The sequence below is a fragment of the Gallinula chloropus genome (genome assembly GCF_964237585.1).
Source record: "Gallinula chloropus genome assembly, chromosome: 1".
NCBI lineage: Eukaryota > Metazoa > Chordata > Aves > Gruiformes > Rallidae > Gallinula > Gallinula chloropus.
Window position 1 is genome coordinate 86914168 of NC_140085.1, and position 17499 is coordinate 86931666.

The 17499-nt window shown below is 47.2% G+C and overlaps 1 protein-coding gene across 1 annotated transcript; it reads left to right on the top strand.

Annotated features, from left to right (window-relative positions):
• Positions 1-584: 584 nt before the first annotated feature.
• Positions 585-17395, top strand: TNFRSF1A (TNF receptor superfamily member 1A; the record flags this gene model as incomplete). Its single annotated transcript, XM_084270822.1, has 10 exons — positions 585-623; positions 10308-10509; positions 10775-10903; positions 11200-11346; positions 13533-13614; positions 13915-13982; positions 14198-14320; positions 14679-14716; positions 15868-16027; positions 16505-17395. 10 exons carry the CDS (start codon positions 585-587, stop codon positions 16804-16806), a joined length of 1290 nt encoding a protein of 429 aa, XP_084126948.1. The 3' UTR covers positions 16807-17395.
• Between the last annotated feature and the right edge of the window lie 104 nt (positions 17396-17499).

A 17499-nucleotide genomic window follows, 5' to 3' on the forward strand; every position in this document is an offset into this window, starting at 1 on the left:
ATACAAGAAAACGTGTGTTTTAAATAAAAATTGTGGGATGAGCGTGTACAGATATGCTAGTTTCAGCTGGTAAATACCTTTCCTTAACGTTGTTTGGGTGTTGATAAGGCAGCTAAGGTGCAAGAAGTTGTTTTCTCAACGGGGTTAAGTCTCTCAGAGCCGCCAGTTAGAAGCGCTGCTGGAAGGAAAGCGCTTAGAAGTCAGGAAACCGGCAGGTTTCAGTGGAAGCCCTCTGTCTCCTTTTCCTACCTAAATCCGGCAGGAAATGCCTAATCGCCATAGGCCCCCGGTTGTTTCCCCCTTAGCCTGCTCAGCTCAGTGTCTAAGGAAAACTGCCGCCGGCAGCAGGCTTGTGCCTGTGGCTGCGGAGGGCGGGCGGGGCGCGGCGCCGGGCCGGGCCGGGCCGCCTCCCGCTCGCCGCCTTCTTTCCTGCCTCTGCGCCGCTGGCAGGAAGTTGGAGATGAGTTAGTTTCGCTCAGCGCTGCTCCGGCTGGTGCTGGGCTGGGCTAGGCTAGGCAGGGCAGGGCTGGCTTCTTCTGGACGCCGGGAGACCCTGACATGGGGACGTAGCGGGCGGCGGAGCCATGCGGGGCTCGGAGCTGCCCTGCAGCTCGCTGGGGACGGTAAGTCACGGCGGGGGCTTCGCCTCTCCCCACGGGTCGGGACCGTACCCCGGCGGTTTGCGGGCCTCTCTCCCGGAGTTGCAGCCGGTTGCGGGGCTGCAGCGCGATGCCCGCCGGCCACCTTTCGGACCCGGGCTCCCTTCGCTCCCTCCTGCCGCCACCGCGGCGCTCCCCATCGCGGACCCATCGCTCTGGGTCTGCGGACAGCCCGCTCTCCGCTCCAACTCTGCGGGGGTTTCGGCTTCCATCGCGGCAGCGCCGTGCCGGGGCAGGGGGCGGCGGCCGTGGGAGAAGCCGTTTTGTCATGCTGAGGGGCGAGGTTGGGCCGTCGTGGTGGAAGGGGAGAGCCTAGACCTAGTAGAGCGGCGAGAGCCGGGTGGCGAAGCGGAGTCGGTGCCCGCTCGCCGGCCGTCGCTCGCTCGCCGGCCGCCTGCAGTGCGACCGGACAGCGGCGCTGCGGAGCTGCCGAGGCGGGGCCGCTGAGGCTTGATCGACGGTGCCCGCACCCTCTCCTGCCCTCCCGCCCACCGCCGGGGGCTGCGTTCGCTGCCGCCGTTTCCGGGATTTATTCCCGAGTGAGTGACAAGGCGGCTGGGTTTACAGGAATGGCAGAGTTTCCTGGAGCTCCCGGCGCGGCCCGTCGGGGGGCACCGAACCGCCTGGGCTGGGCTCCGCTCCAGCTGCCGGCGCGCAGGGCTCGGGGCCAGCAGCCGGCAGGGGAGCAGAAGCCGCCTCGGGCTCTTAATGGCTCCCTGCGGGCGCTTAAAGGGAGATTAGCGGGCTGTACCGACGCCCGAATCATGGGATTCGCTTACAAGCAAGCTTACCTTTGCCGGCAAAGCTTCTTTACCCTTCTTGGGACTCCTAGGGCAAGGTTTTCAAGCTGTGCAGTAAGCTGTTCGTTGTCATTTCTGCGGGTGGAAAAGTTGCTTTAGCAGGAGTGTGAGAGCTTAGCGAGTAACCTGGCTGCTGGAGGTGAATGGCCATCCTGTATCAACAGGCGTGTGGTAACGCTGCGACAGGAGGGGTGATGTCACTTAGCGTCATGGCAGAGTTATACATTCTGGTGTAGAATGTCCAGGGTCATACTGTTTGTCCCTGAGTGTCCTAGCAGTAAACACTCGCCCTTGGCCATGCTGGACTGGTAATTTTGGGTTAGTTGTTAATTTATTGTCGAAAAGTTGTGACTGCCCTGCTTAAAGGTATCTTCTTCCCAGAAGTTTTGTTTTCTGTGCTCGGAAACGTTTGGAAACCAGGCAGTAAGAGTTACAGCTGGCACTGGCAAGACCGTGCAACTGAAACGGTGCAATAGAAGCACGCTGCAGCTTGCCTGGCTGTGGACCACCTACCATCCCAGGAGCTAGGTAGGGTACATCAGATGTCGAGATGACCTGTATATAGATTTCCAAACAGTCATCAAGCCTGGAAAAGCGTATTTCTGACTTAAGTATAGTGGGGCACATACTTTCCTGTAATTCAGCTACCAAATGTGATACAATTCATATTACTGTCAATAAAGTGCACCCAAAAAAATTCATTTGATTCCCCAAATTCGTTATGTTGTCTTCAGTTAAATAATATGCTGGAGGAATTGTGTCGTTCAGTGTGATTTGATTTTCTTTTTAAGACATTTTCCTCTTCCAAGTTGCATGTAATTTCAAGTTCTCGATAACACCACACTTGATGACCACAGATAAGCATTATCTTTTTCATAAAATATATTTTTTTCTGTTACAGTTCTTACTCTGTCTCACGCCCTGCCATCGCTCATTTTCTCTCCGCATTGTCCTATGTTTGCCCTCATGGCCTTTCTTATTTTCTAGATTTCTAATTCTTTCACGTTTCCTCTCATTCTTCACAATTTCCTGTAGCTTGTTTCCATGCATTTTCTCTCTTTGCATGTCTTTAACCTCATTTCCAGGTCCTCTGTGGTTTTCCCAATGCACTCCTAACTTTCACAGTGGAAAAAAATGGCAGTTGGCTTTGCTGAAGCCAGTGTGTTTTGTGTCTCACTGAAAAAAATAAAAAAACACAACAGTTTCATTTATTAAAGGCAGATCAGTTTTATGAAGAAAAAAAGACAAAAAAGCTCTATTTGTACTTCTGGCACTGACTCCTTTTGAAGGTAAAGGGGGGAATTGCAATTTCGAGGTTAGAGCTACGTTATATAAAACCTGAAAACCAAGCCACCAAGTGCAGTGTAGGAAAGAACTGTTGGGTCAATCATCCCGTGTCCAGTAGTGGCCATCAAGTCTACCAAGGAGTTTGGAGCAGGGCAAGCGTACAACAATGAAATATGTTTTCCTGGCATCCCATGATCTGTGACTGTAGGAATTCTGGAGTCGAGAGAGTGTCTTCATGTTTTGGACCTCTGAGTGTGTTTTTTCTTCTGCTGATGGGTGGGGTGATCGCTCCTGGAACACGAGCACATTTCTGGCACCTCCAGCACTCTGGCAGGGAGTCCCACACCTCAGCTATGTCTTGGCTAAAGAAGTACCTCCCTGTATTTGCCCTGAACCTGCCTTCTGCTTTATTTTATGTGATGCCTCTTAGTTCTTGCATTATAAGAGACAGAGAGAACTGACGTCCCCCTTCACTTTCTCCATAGCATTCATGACTTTAGAGCCTGCTAGAGAACCCTCTGCTCAGCTGTCTCTTTTATAGACCAGCATTCTTTACCATGTCCCTTGTGGCAGCCACTCTGTACCACTGATCATTCTTGTTGCCTTTCTCTGTATTGTATCTGGGCTAATTTATGTTCTTAGGATTTGGGACCAGAACTATAGTCTGGACCCAAGGCTCATGGTATACCTACATTGGTATACTGCTTTCCATTTTATCCTCAAATATTTTCCTAATAATTCATAGCATTTGATTGCATTTCTGATTGCTTTGTCCAAAGAAGTTTGTTCCAGTTTTTATCTGCTTTTTAATTGAATTTTAATTTCTATTTTTGATGACTGTTAAGTTATAGCCAAGTGGAACACTTGGGGCTGTGCCAATTTCAATTATATGGTAATCTGAGTTCTCACAAGTAATCGGTATCAGTTCAGATGCCTCTCTGTAGCTCTTTGTTAAGTGATCCAGCCTCTGCATTAGCAGTATTATTTGAGGGTAGAAACAGTTTTGTCGTTTAGCTCTCTCTTATCTATTTTCTTTTGTCATTACAGAGGGGCTTTGCTTTTGTTTGGGCCAGATGTCTGTTAATCTTGGCCTCATCCCTGGATAGCTGAGTGCTTCCTTTGAACCCGTGGTAACCCAGGCCTTCCTACTGCAGTCTTGGGAACCCTACAGTAGAAAGCGCATCTCAAGGCAGCGTCGCTACATTTCCCTGTTAAAACAAGCAGGAATTTATCAGTTCTGATGAACAGGACAATTACCTGACTCTTAGAAAAGGGCACCTTGTGAATCACCGAGAAGGGGTGTAAGCACAGCGCGGTCAGGGGCCTAGGGCTCGTGCCCAGCCGATAGTCAGCTGGGGATTGGGAGGGGGGAGCCCCTGCTGAGCCTTCCTGCAGCTCTTGGTCCCACGACACTCTGATACGGGGCTGTGCAGTTCTGCTCTCAAAGTCAGTTCTCCACACAGGTAATAGAGGAGAGCTACTGGGGTGTTGTATGTCTGTGACTCAGGACTCTGACATAGTGATCACCACTGTTTTCTAAGAAAAAACAATCAAAGAAGTTATTTTCTGATGGTTGTGACCACCTACTGACTTTCCCACTCTTTGTCTCTGCTAATATGAAATAAAAGCTTCTATTTGCAGGTATATATTGTTTATATGCACACATTTTACGATGTGAAGTTCATGATGCTTATAGATAAAGCACTTCTTTAAAAAATTAAGATTTCTAAGGCTTTACTTCATTGTGTGAAAGCCATTATCATTCTTGTGGTTTCAGGCAAGGCCTAAAATGTGGCATTCCTCCATCTGATCATCTTAAAATGGAAGATTATTTTTAATAATAGCTCTTGCATCCTTCTTTTGACATTTCCAGGTTTTAGTGAGCGATGAGAAAACCTTCCTGTAAATGTTGCTTTCCTATACATTTCTCAATTTGTAAAGCAGAAGTGCTGGTTTCCCAGGCTTCTTTGTATGGCAAACAAGCAAAAAAACCCAAACCCAAAACAACACTCAAAGAAATGCCTTTTGGAAATGGCAGAAGCAATCAAAGAACATAAAAGTAAACTTATAACCTGATTTCTTTGGTAGCTCAGAGCAGGATCTCTGTTTTCTTCTGAACTTCCAAGCTGGCTAATTTTTTTATGACTCAGTAAAAAGGCTTAACAGATGACTGATATGTAGACTACTTGTGCATTGATGTGTGTCATGTTGAATACTTAAAGGGAAGCGTCAAGTAAGAAATATTTAAGAAGCTCTAATGACTTGGAATGCCTTTCCATTTAAAAATGGAATTTGCAAAATTGACACCTGTTTTTGAGAGAAGCAGTTGAAAAGTTGGTGGGGAAACACTTTATTATGTGATAACTATGTTAGGCGTGTACAAAAAAAAAAGAAAATGGAGTAAGCCTCCTAATCCCTGGATTTAACAGCACATCTGGATTTATAAAATTGCTTTATTCTGAAATTTTCAGTGTTACACTTTCATATTAAGGATATAAACACTCTGGAAATTAGTAATTTGGAACTATTTTAAGCATTAACCTAGGGATGGGTAATACTATTTGAATTTTTTAAAGTAGTAATACCTGAGTGTCTGCTCCAGCAAGTATTGCCTTCCTGCAAGTTCATGTAAGCAGGCGTGGGGTCTCAAGGCGCTGTGTGTGGGGGCAGGAGTCACTTCTCACCTGTCCAATATCCTCCTTCCTGCTCAGTTTGCTTTCAGTGGCTGGCCTCATCTGCTCCAGACACCTCCAGGCACCCCCTGGCTTTGCAGGAGAGGGGAGACTTCTCCATCCTATCTTTCCCATCATGCTGTCATACCTGTGTGTTGCTGTACCTGCTTCCTCCACCCTTCTCACTGAGGGCGAGGAGCCTTTCAGGTAGCAGCAGGGTCACAGCTCTGCATAGGGAGGGCAGAGGGCTCGATATGGAGCTGCCGTGCCCATACTGAGTAATTTGGTATTTCCTGGCCTTGTGGAGGTTGGCAGGTGATCACACAGTAGCCCTAAGACAGTCGCTTCCCTGTGTTGTCCCTCTGCTTCAGGTACTGTGCCATCTTTCTCCTTGGCCTGAGGGCAGTGCTCTCAAGTGTCCCTTCTTTTTTCCACGCCCCATCTCCCCCCACATCTTTCTTGTGTCTTGTTGGGCTCTTCACTTTTTACCTTTGCCATTTCGTTCTTTGACTTACCTATGCAGAGATGTCATCTCTTGTAGAGATGTCAGCTTGCTTGCAGTTCTCTCTTGCGTGGCCTGGTGAGGTGGAAGCAGCAGAAAGTGTGAATTCTGATGGCAGTAATTTAAGAATATTTGAGGTTGCAGATAGTGCAGGGGCTCCTATCTCCTGTCTTGGCTGCCAGCACTTTGCATACAAGAGCTTTAGGGCTTGTGCAGTGTTTTGGGGGCTTCTGTTTGTTTTCCAACGTCAGGCAGTATGTGCAGTCATGAGACATGAGGAGTCCTCACAGGTGAAGACAATGTGTGGGGCACGTAGCTGTCACCCAGAGGGGTTAAATGATTTAAGGAAGCAGCATTCTGGTTTTAGCTTGTTTATGTCAGCAGCAGTTTCAGAACTAAACCCTAGAGTTTCTGCTGATTCATTTATTTATTTATTTCCCGCTGGGTAGTCCCTGCTCAGTAAAAATGTGAATCACCGGTGTGCATGATGTGGTTTGGTGGTTTGAATTATCATTCAGCTTAGGCAATAAATGTTGCCTACTTTTCTTTGCAGCATTGGTTAGTAAGTACTCATTCTTTCTCCTGGTGAATGGAATCGGGTCATATTGTAAGTCTAACGATGGAAGATCATCTTCCTTTGGTTGTAGAAGACCTCTAAACTTTGCCTTGGTGAGCTGTGATCAATGACTTGAGGCTTCAGTGCTTGTTAAATGGGGCTGCATCTGGCTGGCAGTTGGCCACCAGTGCTGCTCCTCAGGGCTCAGTTCCAGGGCCAGTTCTGTTATCCATCAGCGGTCTGGGTGGAGGAGCTGGAGGCACCAGGAGCAGGTTTGCTGACTGTACCGAACTGGGAGGGGCTGTTGACTCTCCTGAGGGACAAGAGGCCTTGCAGAGGGACATGGATGGACAGGAGGCAGACCAGAGCGTTGGGCTGTGACGAATGGGATGGAATTTAACAACTCCAGATGCCAGATTCTGCACCCGGGCAGGGGTGATGCCGGGCACGGGTGTGAACTGGGAGAGGAGCAGCCGGAGAGCAGCCCTGTGGGAAGGGACCTGGGGGTGCTGGCTGGCAGCAGCTCAGTGTGAGCCAGCAGCGTGCCCTGGCAGCAGGAGGGCAAACCACATCCTGGGGCGTACCAAGCACAGCATGGCCAGCCAGTGAGTGTCTTGCTGCATTCAGTGATGGTGTGGCCCCACCAAGCACAGCATGGCCAGCCAGTGAGTGTCTTGCTGCATTCAGTGATGGTGTGGCCCCACCAAGCACAGCATGGCCAGCCAGTGAGTGTCCTGCTGCATTCAGCGATGGTGTGGCCCCACCTGCAGTACTGGGTGCAGGTCTGGGCCCCACAGTATAAGAAGGATGTGGAGGTTCTTGAATGCGACCAGAGGGCAACAAAGCCGGTGGAAGGGCTGTCAGGCATGTCCTGTGAGGAGTGGCTGAGGACTTTGGGCTTGTAAGGAAGGTAAGGGGCAACCTTGGAGCTCTCTGCAAGCTTCCTGAGAAGGGGCAGTGGAGAGGGACAGGACTCGTGACAGGACACGTGGGAATGGATCAAGGCTGCACCAGGGGAGGGTCAGGCTGGACGCGAGGAAGCATTTCTTTACCGAGAGGGCGGTCAGACTCTGGAACAGGCTCCCTGGAGAGGTGGTCGATGCCCCAGGGCTGTCAGTGTTTAAGAGGCTGTTGGACAGTGCCCTTAGTGCCATGGTTTAACTTGGTCCGTCCTGGAGTGGTCGGCCAGGTGGACTAGATGGTGGTTGTGGGTCCCTTCCAACTGCAATAGTCTGGTCTGTTCTAATTAAATATATTTCCTGAATGTTACGAATGCTGTCATTGGTATAAATCAGTATACTACTGAATGGCTTGGAGAGCTGCTTAAGATGGCAGTGTTGGGGTTTTTTTCTTCCATGTAATGATTTTTTTCTGGAGGGCCAAGTCATTGGTTTGTTAGTCACTTGTGGTCTGTGACTCTCTGTTACTCAGATTTTGATCACTAATAATGTGTTAAAACCTCTGGTTTGGTTACACTTGGAGACATGCTTTCACTTAATCTGAAAAACTGTGAACACCTTTACTGTTTACTTTTATTTTTCAAAGTGTTTCTGATTAATTTTGTATGTGGTTTTGGCTTGATCTTTGATGCTTTCCTCTATTGTTTCTGTTGCTGATTTGCCTGACTTACTGGCCAGCTTTATATATTCCCATGTCAGGGGATTAGTCACTGGCTAGAGAATCAGGTTTTTTTTATCGTTGCTGTCAGACCATCTATGTGAGTGATCTTTTACCCATTTTCCTGCAAGCAATCAATCTTGTAAGACTATCAGCTGCTGAAACAAGATTTATTTCTTACTGAGGTGTTGTTGTTGGAGTGCTTACATTTATCCTGGGGGTCAGCTATTTTAAATCTCAAATGAAAGCTATTTAAATATGTGGTTCTCTTTTTCCTGTTCACCATTTTAACATCTGGTCTACTGAGTATGTCTTTGTATGACAGAGCTCTTTGAAAAATGGGGCTTTTGCTTTGTCACAGTTGCAAAGTCCATCCTTCTCCAGGTTTTAATTTTCTTTCATGCATGTACCTTTCTCTCCCAAGGCTTGAATTTTGACAGAGAAACGGGACAGCGTGGGGCTGTCACAGTCGTCTCATTTTGCGTATCCTTTCTTAAGCTCGCAACCACAAAATTGGTATCAGCGTTGTGGTTTACCTTTATTGGTTTACTTTGCTTTTGCTATAACTCTTTTAGCTGAAAAAGCCAAAAGAAACCCCACTCTGGAGCTGGTGCCTGCACAGCTAGGCATCTTGCCGGTTTCAGAAAAGCAAGCTGGGAAACCGGTGTAGAGAAGGCAGCGTAGTCAATCTCGGTGCGAGACTGTATGGATGGGGCGGTGCTTATGTGTAAGAGAAAGAAGACCTGGTTTTCATGCGTTCCTACAATCCGATGCGTGGGCTACGTTGGTGCCCGCTCTCTGTGACATCCTTGGAAGCACCGAATATGTCCAGGTAGTGCAGCCAGAGTCATGTGTGTGCAAAGCAGATGATGAGGGACACTGGCTGTTGAAGTCTTCATCGCACTGCTGGGGTTCTTCATGGCACTACAAGCTGACTTTTGGATAAGTCCCTCATACCTTTTGGGAGTCATCAGCTGGTTTGAGATGGGCCTTTGCCATAGGAACTTGCTGACTTAAGGTTCCATCAGTCTTAGGCTGAATTCTTTCCTGGTTTTGTTTTTCAGGTGATTTCTCTTTTTTTCTTTCAACCTTTTTTGCTATTGTGTGTTTTTTCCTTGTCTGAACGTGCGTTCGAAACACATGCCTGGGGTCTGTTTTTCCCTGGGGCCAACAGGCAAAGGAATCGTTATTCGTGGTATGGTGCAATCTTGTTACCATCCTTCTGGTTCTTTCGGTGGTGAGTCATCTATGCTGTGGTCTTACCAGGGTGCAGACCTTTTGGCCGTGACATAAACAGCACATTTCTCAATTTCGCTGCTGGGAATACTGTCCTGAAAATAATGTCCGGGGGATGGTGTCCTTTGTAATCTGCAGGCACAGGCGGTTCTTTTAACCCTTTGTTCTGCTGTTCCTGCGTGTGCATGTGCATGCCTGCGCACTGGCACTCTCTTGCAGTCGTACTGCAGTCATGCCAATCTTAATATTTCTGTTAAAATTCTTGACAACAGTCATCGTTGAAATTAAAAGTAACAAGTCTTACAGGAATTAAAAAAGTGCACATTTTTGTGGTGGACTGTTCAGACTGAATGTTAGCAGCTGCAGTTTAAAAGGAAGAATGTATGTGTGACGGGGAGAAGAGGAAAACCAAACGTTCCCATGTTTCTAGGGATGATTTGCTCTGGAGGAGTTTTGGAAGCTTTTCTGTACTTCGCATGCAGTGAGGTCCCCCCTATTCATTCTTATTCCAAACTTTCCATATGGTTTATTTATTCAGTAGTACTGCAAGTACTGGATGCATTCTTCTCTCTGGAACTGTTTCTGGATGGGCAGTCTTACCGCCTTCCTAATAAAAACATTCCTTTGCTCTTGAGTAACTTCCCTGCAAGCTGCAGCATTTTCAAGGCGTTCCGTCTATAAATTGCATATCATGAAAAGCATTTGCTTTATATACAACCAGTTTGCCACAGAAACCATTGTATGGCATATTAATAACATAGAAGACAGGCATGGGTTGGTTGGGGTTTGGTTTTTTTTTTTGGCAAACAGTCTCCCCCCACGCTTTTTTTGGTGGAGTCTTCTGATACCAGAATGAGTCAAGTCAAACTGAACTCACTGGTAGATTAAGATTTAGTTGTAAGAGCTGAAGTCAGCTGTGCAGTCTGCAAAGGAGATAGGATGTTTACTCCCCTTGTTTCTCTCCCTCTGTATTTACAGGTTATCCTAACATTTGTCTGCGTGTTGACGAAGGAATCTGTAGAAATTACTCCAGTGCCATATACGCTGCAAGTTCGTCGAATAGCTTTGGATGGAAGAGACCCCTCCAACCCCTTAAGGAGAGAAAAGAGGCTGGTGCAGTGTCAGCTAGGACAATACCTACATCCCCATGAGACCCACTGCTGCATGAGGTGCCATGCAGGTACATCAAATAAGTACAGTAATAGTGACCTTCACGTTAGAGGCATTTCTCTGTCCTACTCTCTCAAGCTGTCCTACAGCTACATCAGTGCTCCCTTTCCTTTGTACCTGTCCCTGTCAGTGTCCTTCACACTGGCGAGAGGAAGCATCCTTAGTCTTGACACCATCAGCTCCAGGGTTTCTCTGAGGAATCGATGACTCCCATCCTCCCTAAAACAACATATTTGCCTTTCTGCCAGAACTCTGTTGAGTGATTTCTCTTGCAGGTACCTACAAGGCAAAAGACTGTGATCGGCCTGACCAGGCACCTGTTTGTCTCCCATGTGCTAATGGCACATTCACAGCTGTGGATAACACCATGTCAAAATGCTTCCCATGTACTCATTGCCGTACAGGTGAGTTACATTCAGGACGTGAGGAAAATGGCAGGTAGGAGGCTGGAGGGGAGGGCAAGGTGAGTGAGGAGGCTTGTTAAAGTTAGCAGTTGAATGGACAGGAGGACAGTGGATGGGAAGGGATTGGGGACAGCAGGAATAAGGGTTATCAAATTGCTGTAGTCTGAGACACAGTTTGCAGGCCTTTTTTGGCCTTTTCCTGGGAAGATTAGGGGATGTAATGTACCTGCAATGGTAACAGTGCTTTCAGCTGAAGGTGGAGGAAGAAGCTGGAATAATTACTTCTCTTTTCTCAGAATTCCATCAGATAGTTGAGAGCCCCTGCACCCCAAACCAAGATACCGTATGTGGCTGTCGGAAGAATCAGTATCAGGCTGGTGAGCCTGATCTCTTCCAGTGCAGGAACTGCAGCTCATGCGTCAACGGGGTTATTATTGCCAACTGTGAGTATGGCATGGGTATGGCTCCAGTACAGACAGACTGTACTAGGGTAGACACTAACAGCTCTCTGTTCGCTTTCTGAAACACCCCAGCACCTTGCCCTGAAGTGATTGTGATTTTGGAACAACACTTGGTCATGTCTGTCCTCATTCCCCAGAAAGACTGCCATTTTTCACCCACCTTGACATCAATCCCTGTTTCCTATCACAGTTCCTGCCTGCCTTTTGTCCTTGAATAGTTTCTCTGTTTTGGCTGCTTTGAGGCTATATCTTCTATTTCATTTTGGTAGAATTAACTTTTCTACTTATGCCTTGAATGTACTCAAGAAAAGTCTTTATGCTCTAGAGCAGCTTGCCCCCTAACCTTCCTTTTTTGTCTTTCTGTGGATGTTTCTCCTCATGCTCATTGCATTTCCCTCACCAACTGCTGGAAGCACTTTTAGTACAATGGCTGAAAATACTGCTGCTCCCAGTGCAACCCAGTCAGTTGCTGAACCACCACCCTGTGCTGTGCAGTGTTTTAAAGTAAAGAGCTGCTCAGGTAATGCTGGATCATACCGAGTGGCATTGAGTGCAGGTGTCTGGGAGAAGTACCCAGGCTAGCTGTCCCATACATCCTCATCTCCACTTAGGAATCTGAGATCTTAACCAACTGCTGCTTTCCATCCTCCACTTCGTGCTGTAATCTAATCCTGTTCATGTCCCTTAAATGCTCCTTACCTTGTCCTAAAGCTGTCTCCTCTTCTTTGCAAATTCTGTTTCTCCTGATGCCTTTCTCATCTCCTACTCTGCCTAGTGTGAGGTTTGCTGTCTCACTGGTGACTGGGTTCCCTCTGGTGCGCAGTAATCTTTCTCTGTCAGTTTCCACACTTAGGTCTGTCCTCAAGGGTCATCCTATGTTGTGGTTTAGCCTCAGCAGGCAACCAAGCCCCACACAGCTGTTCGCTTGCTCCACCTCCCCCGTGAGGGATGAGGGAGAGAATTGGAAGGGTTAAAAGGAGAAGACTTGTAGGTTGAAATAAGAACAGTTTAGTAATTAAAATATCATTATTATTAACAACAACAATGTAACGAAAAGGAAAATTTAAAAAAAAAAAACAAAAACAAAACAAAACAACAAAATCCAAGAAAAATAAAGGATGCAAATGAAAAACAGTTGCTCACCATTTGCCAGCTGATGCCTATCCGGTCCCTGGGCGGTGACTGCTGACCCCCAGCCATCTCTAAGATGACATCATATGGTAAGGCATATCCCTTTAGCTGACTAGGGTCAGCTGCCCTGGCTGTGCCCCCTCCCAGCTTCTTGTGCACATCCAGCCTACTCACTGGCAGGGTGCAAGAAGCTGAAAAGTCCTTGACTTGGTGTAAGCACTGTCTGGCGGTGACTAAAACATTAGTGTGTTATCAACATTATTCTCACCCTAAATCCAAACCACAGCACTATACCTGCTACTGGGGAGAAAATTATCCCAGCCGAAACCAGGACAGTATTGTGTGCTGGCTTTGAGCAACTTCCTTCTCTCTTGGCTGGTGCAGAACTGTTTTAGTCCTGCCTTTGCCACAGAATGCATGCTGCTCATTCTAGTACCTTTTTCCCTCCTTTCATGCAACTTTGTCGTTCCAGCACTATTCTTGTCTGCTCCTCCCCATGCTTGTTTTACTCTGTCTCCATACTGTGACTTGCTTAGGAGGAATAGTTCATTTCTTACCCCTTCCACTCACAGTATAACAAATCACAAGAGTGGATATATGTCCCATAGCTTGAAGTGATTTCTCCCTGCCCTGAACTGACTTCCTCACCAGTCCCAGCTGCTCAGGGACCACTTCTCTCTCATCTTTGCTTGACTAATGTGATTTCCCCTTCCTGTCACACTTGAACTTGAGTGACTTTCCCTGCTTTTGTACTGTAACTGTCATGATCCATTAGACCAGTGGCAGCTGCATTGTAATTTTAGTCCCTTTCCAAGCCTCGACAGAGCTCCTTGACCTACCAGGACAGTGGTACTCTTTGCTTTTTATTTTTACCCTTCTGCAACCCTGTCCTCAAATGTAGACTGAATCCTCCTTCTCTTTTTCAGTAGCAGTTCTCCAGGCTCATGAAGGGATAATCTCCCACCTATCTTGGAGTGATTTTGTTTTATTCTCTGTCTGGATTATGGCAACGGTTTCTTTTTTCTTTTCCTTTACAGGTTCAAAGAACAGAAATGCAATTTGCAGGTGCAATCCTGGATTCTTCCTGTCAGTTAATAAAGTTTGCAAGTCTTGCAACAGGTGAGCTTTTTTTCCTCTCCACTGAGAAACAGGACACAAGGCCTACAGCGGGAGGAATTTTTTCTCAAGGCTCTGTCCATCTTGACATAATTTTATAACATTCTGCCTTTCTGGGGCAATTGGGTCTTCCCCTTTGCCACCTCTGGTCTTTATGTAGGCACCAGCCCACTAAGAACCCAGAGTCACAAGCCACATTGCATCACTCTGCATTGCAGGCTCATCTTGTCTGTTACTTAGGATTGGTGCAGATAGCTGGTGTTGCCTTTCATGCACGCTTACCTCTCTGATTTGCTCTTTCAGCTGCACCGGAGAAGATTGCTTGCAGTGTCATAGCCCAGTGACTACCTCCCCAACTTCGTCTGGCCTGAGTGAGTACTGGGGAAACCAAGGAACAGCAGAATCTTTTCAGTGTGGGATTTTGTTCTGCTAGTTAGTACCTTTTGTAGAGTGTCATTTTTTCCACTCTCAAATCATTCCTATTTTTTCCCCTACTATTTGCACATCTTCACTGGCTATTCTTCCTCCAGCACTTCCCTCTTCCTTCCTCAGTCACTCACTCACGTGCCCTCTCCTTCTTGTCCAGATGGGAACCTTGTCCTTGGCATAATTGTTGCCATATTTGGAGTTATCTCTGTCTTCTACATTGTAAATAAAGTAGTGAAGCTGGTCCGGAGAAATGGGATACCGTCGCCTTTCTCTTCCTGTGGTGAGTACAGCAGCATATGCAGTGATAGGATTTGGGATAGACATTACTCTCTGTGTGTTTGTGTATGTGGCCACCTTTGAGGGGAAAAAAATGGGATCCCGTTACCTTGCTTTGCTGCAAAGCTGGAAGAACAGGAAAACTCGACACCTAAACTTCCTGGTGCAGTTCTTACCCCTCGGCACCCATACACATAGCTGTGACTGGCTGTGTGTGTCAGCTCATTGCTGGGGCATGTGCGCTTTGCTATAAAAGCTTTCTGAGGGCAGGATTGTGAATAGCTGCTTTCCTGTTTTCTCTGGGATGAGAGGAAGTGAAAATTATTTCTGTTTTCTTTTTTTCTCTTTTTTTTTCTTTAAAGTTTCTTTGCCGCAGACAACCAAGGACCCAGTGTCTGAGGTGAGCAAGATGATGGGTGTAAGTTTTCCTTCCCCTTTCAACTATATTAGCCTGGGATCTGCTGTAATATTTTTCCCCATGGGCTATTTTCAGGCCTTGTATTTCAAAATGAGCTGTGTAATAGGTCTGTTCAATTCAGAAGTCTTTTTGATAGAATCATAGAATGGTTTTGGTTGAAAATGACCTTCAAGATCATTGAATCCAACCATCTATCGAGCCCTACTAGGTCCAACACTAGACCATGTCACCAAGCATAACATCTACTCTTCTTTTAAACACCTCCAGGGGTGGTGACTCAACCACCTCCCTGAGCAGCCTGTTCCAGTATCTGACAACCTTTTCAGTAAAGAAATTTTTCATAATATCCAACCTGAACTTCCCCTGATGCAACTTCAGACCATTTCCCCTTGTCCTCTCACTGGCTACCAGGAAGAAGAGACTAACCCCCACCTTACTACAACAGCCTGACAATAAAACAGATCAGGCCTTTTGTTAACCTTAGACTTTTTCCTACTTACCTTTTCCTTTTTCTGCAGTCCCATAGTCAAGCCTAATGGAGTCATTACCATCTTATTTCCCCTCTTCTAGAGGGTGCTTTTCAAACTCCTGGCTTTTAGCTCTTTTCTTCCTGGATGGATTTTTTTTTTTCCCCCTGGATACCTGATCCTTAATCCCTTTATCTCCCTGTATACCCCAGGCTCGAAGGATTTAACTAATTTGTCTTTAGATAGTGACCCCACAAGTGTCTCAGTGCTGACAGTGTTCTCTCAGGTCCAGTGTTGTTCTGCAATTAAGAGGTGTAGTTGAGGAGGGGTTTCCACAGCCTTACAGAGAAGGCTGATGGGAAAGGTGGCATATGGAGCTGCTAGAATGATAGGGATTTTAGGTCCCAGCCTTACTTGATTTTGTAAAGAGATACTTTTTTCCACACAACCCTTTTTGATGTCAAAAGAGAGTTAAACACCTTGGGTTTTGCTGTAAATACATGCTTGGTGCCTTCTGCTCAAACAAGGCAGATAGAGTTAAAACCTCTGCACCTGCTCCCCACCCATCTTGGATAAATTTTAGTATATAAAGCTAGTGGTTCCTTGCAGGAGACAGGTGTATTGTGATGCTAGAGGTGATTCTGAATACGAAAACGTGTCTTTCAGGTTGAGGTAAAAAGAAATGAAATTTCCATCCTTCTTCCTGAGTCCCAGAAGAAGGAAACAGAATTGGTAGTGAATGCAACACCAAGTGCACCTCTGCCGCAAAGTTCACATGAGTTGCCAGACTGCGTCAGACCTGCCAGGAAGACACAGCTTCCAGACAGTAAGTGAAATGCCTCCACCCTTCCCTCCTTCCCTTGGCAAACGAGGACCTGATTGTGCAGGTCTGGGTAGAAGGATGTTGGACAGACCTTAGCCAGTGTTCATGACCTGCGTGCACACTTCATGCATGGCACAGTACAGAGGCAGAAGCACGCCCGCAGCCTGTGTGTCTCTGTATACTAAGCATTTACACAAGGCCTGTCTGTGGTCCCTTTTCCCTACCAGCAAAAGGGATTGTCATAATGCAGTGAGATGCTGTCATTCTCAGTGCCGCTGGGACGGTGACCCAGAGCGTTCCTTTGGCAGGAATGTTTGGAAGCAAGGCCCTAAGCATGAGTCTGTGTGACTACCCTGTGCAAGACCTGAACAGAAGGGGCCAATGCAGCATTGCAAGACACCATTCGGCCCTGAATTATTCATGTTCTCCTTGAGGCTGCACAATCCCTGTTCTCACGTTTTATTTCTTCTCTTTTCACAGACCCTGCTATTCTCTACACTGTGGTAGATCACGTACCGCCATCTCGGTGGAAAGAGTTTGTGAGGCGCCTGGGTCTGAGTGACCATGATCTAGAGCGAATTGAGATGGAGCATCGGTGTTTGCGAGATGCCCAGTATGAAATGCTGAGACTGTGGAAACTGCAGATGGGCCATGCGGCAACTGTGGAGAACATCAGCTGCGTTCTCAACCAGATGGAGCTGAGTGGCTGCAGCGAAGCTATTCAGGAGGCTTTGCTAAACCAGAACTCTCCTCAACCTTGCAGCTTCCACAGCCATCTTTAATCAATTTTTGCTTCAGTTGCCCTCGCTATGACTTGTTAAGAGAGGACAGTAACTCCCTTCCTTTCCTGTCTTCCTTTCCCCGCACCTCCTTCTCTTTCTAACACTCCTGAAATTGGGTTTGTTGGAGACAGTGACAAATGATGCTGGAGGAAGGCTGATGTTTGTTACCGTGTAGTTCAGCACCTTTAAGCCAAGACAGGCCTCTGCAACAGCTCCTTTCCCAAGAGGGGAAAGCACTTCGTGTAGGAAGTGGTGTGCGGACTCTGACCGAGATAGACACAGGAGCTCAGGAGTGACTTGATAGCTCAGCTGCTCAGCCGACCAGCTGTTGCAGAAGCAGGTGCTCCACCCCACCGTGTGGTGAGTGAACGTGTAGGGTGACTGGGTTGTGCTGGCTGTTCAGATGGCAAAGTATGCGCTCACTTTTTGCAGATCTGTTTGCAAGATCAGACAGTTGAACTGGCTCACATTGCAGCCCTTTGATTGTGAAATCTGACTCAAGGGAAGTGGTGGGGAGGCTGGGCCTATTTCTGGGAGCTTGAGAGGATTGATCGCCCCCTCTCGGTGTCAGAGTGGTGAGGGTCGTGGAGGTTCCGAAGCCGTAGCTTCGCAAGGAACGGGAGGATGTTATCCTTTCTACATCCCCCGTTTCCCTCAGGCTCAAGAGGAATAAGGATCCCGAGCTAGTGAGTC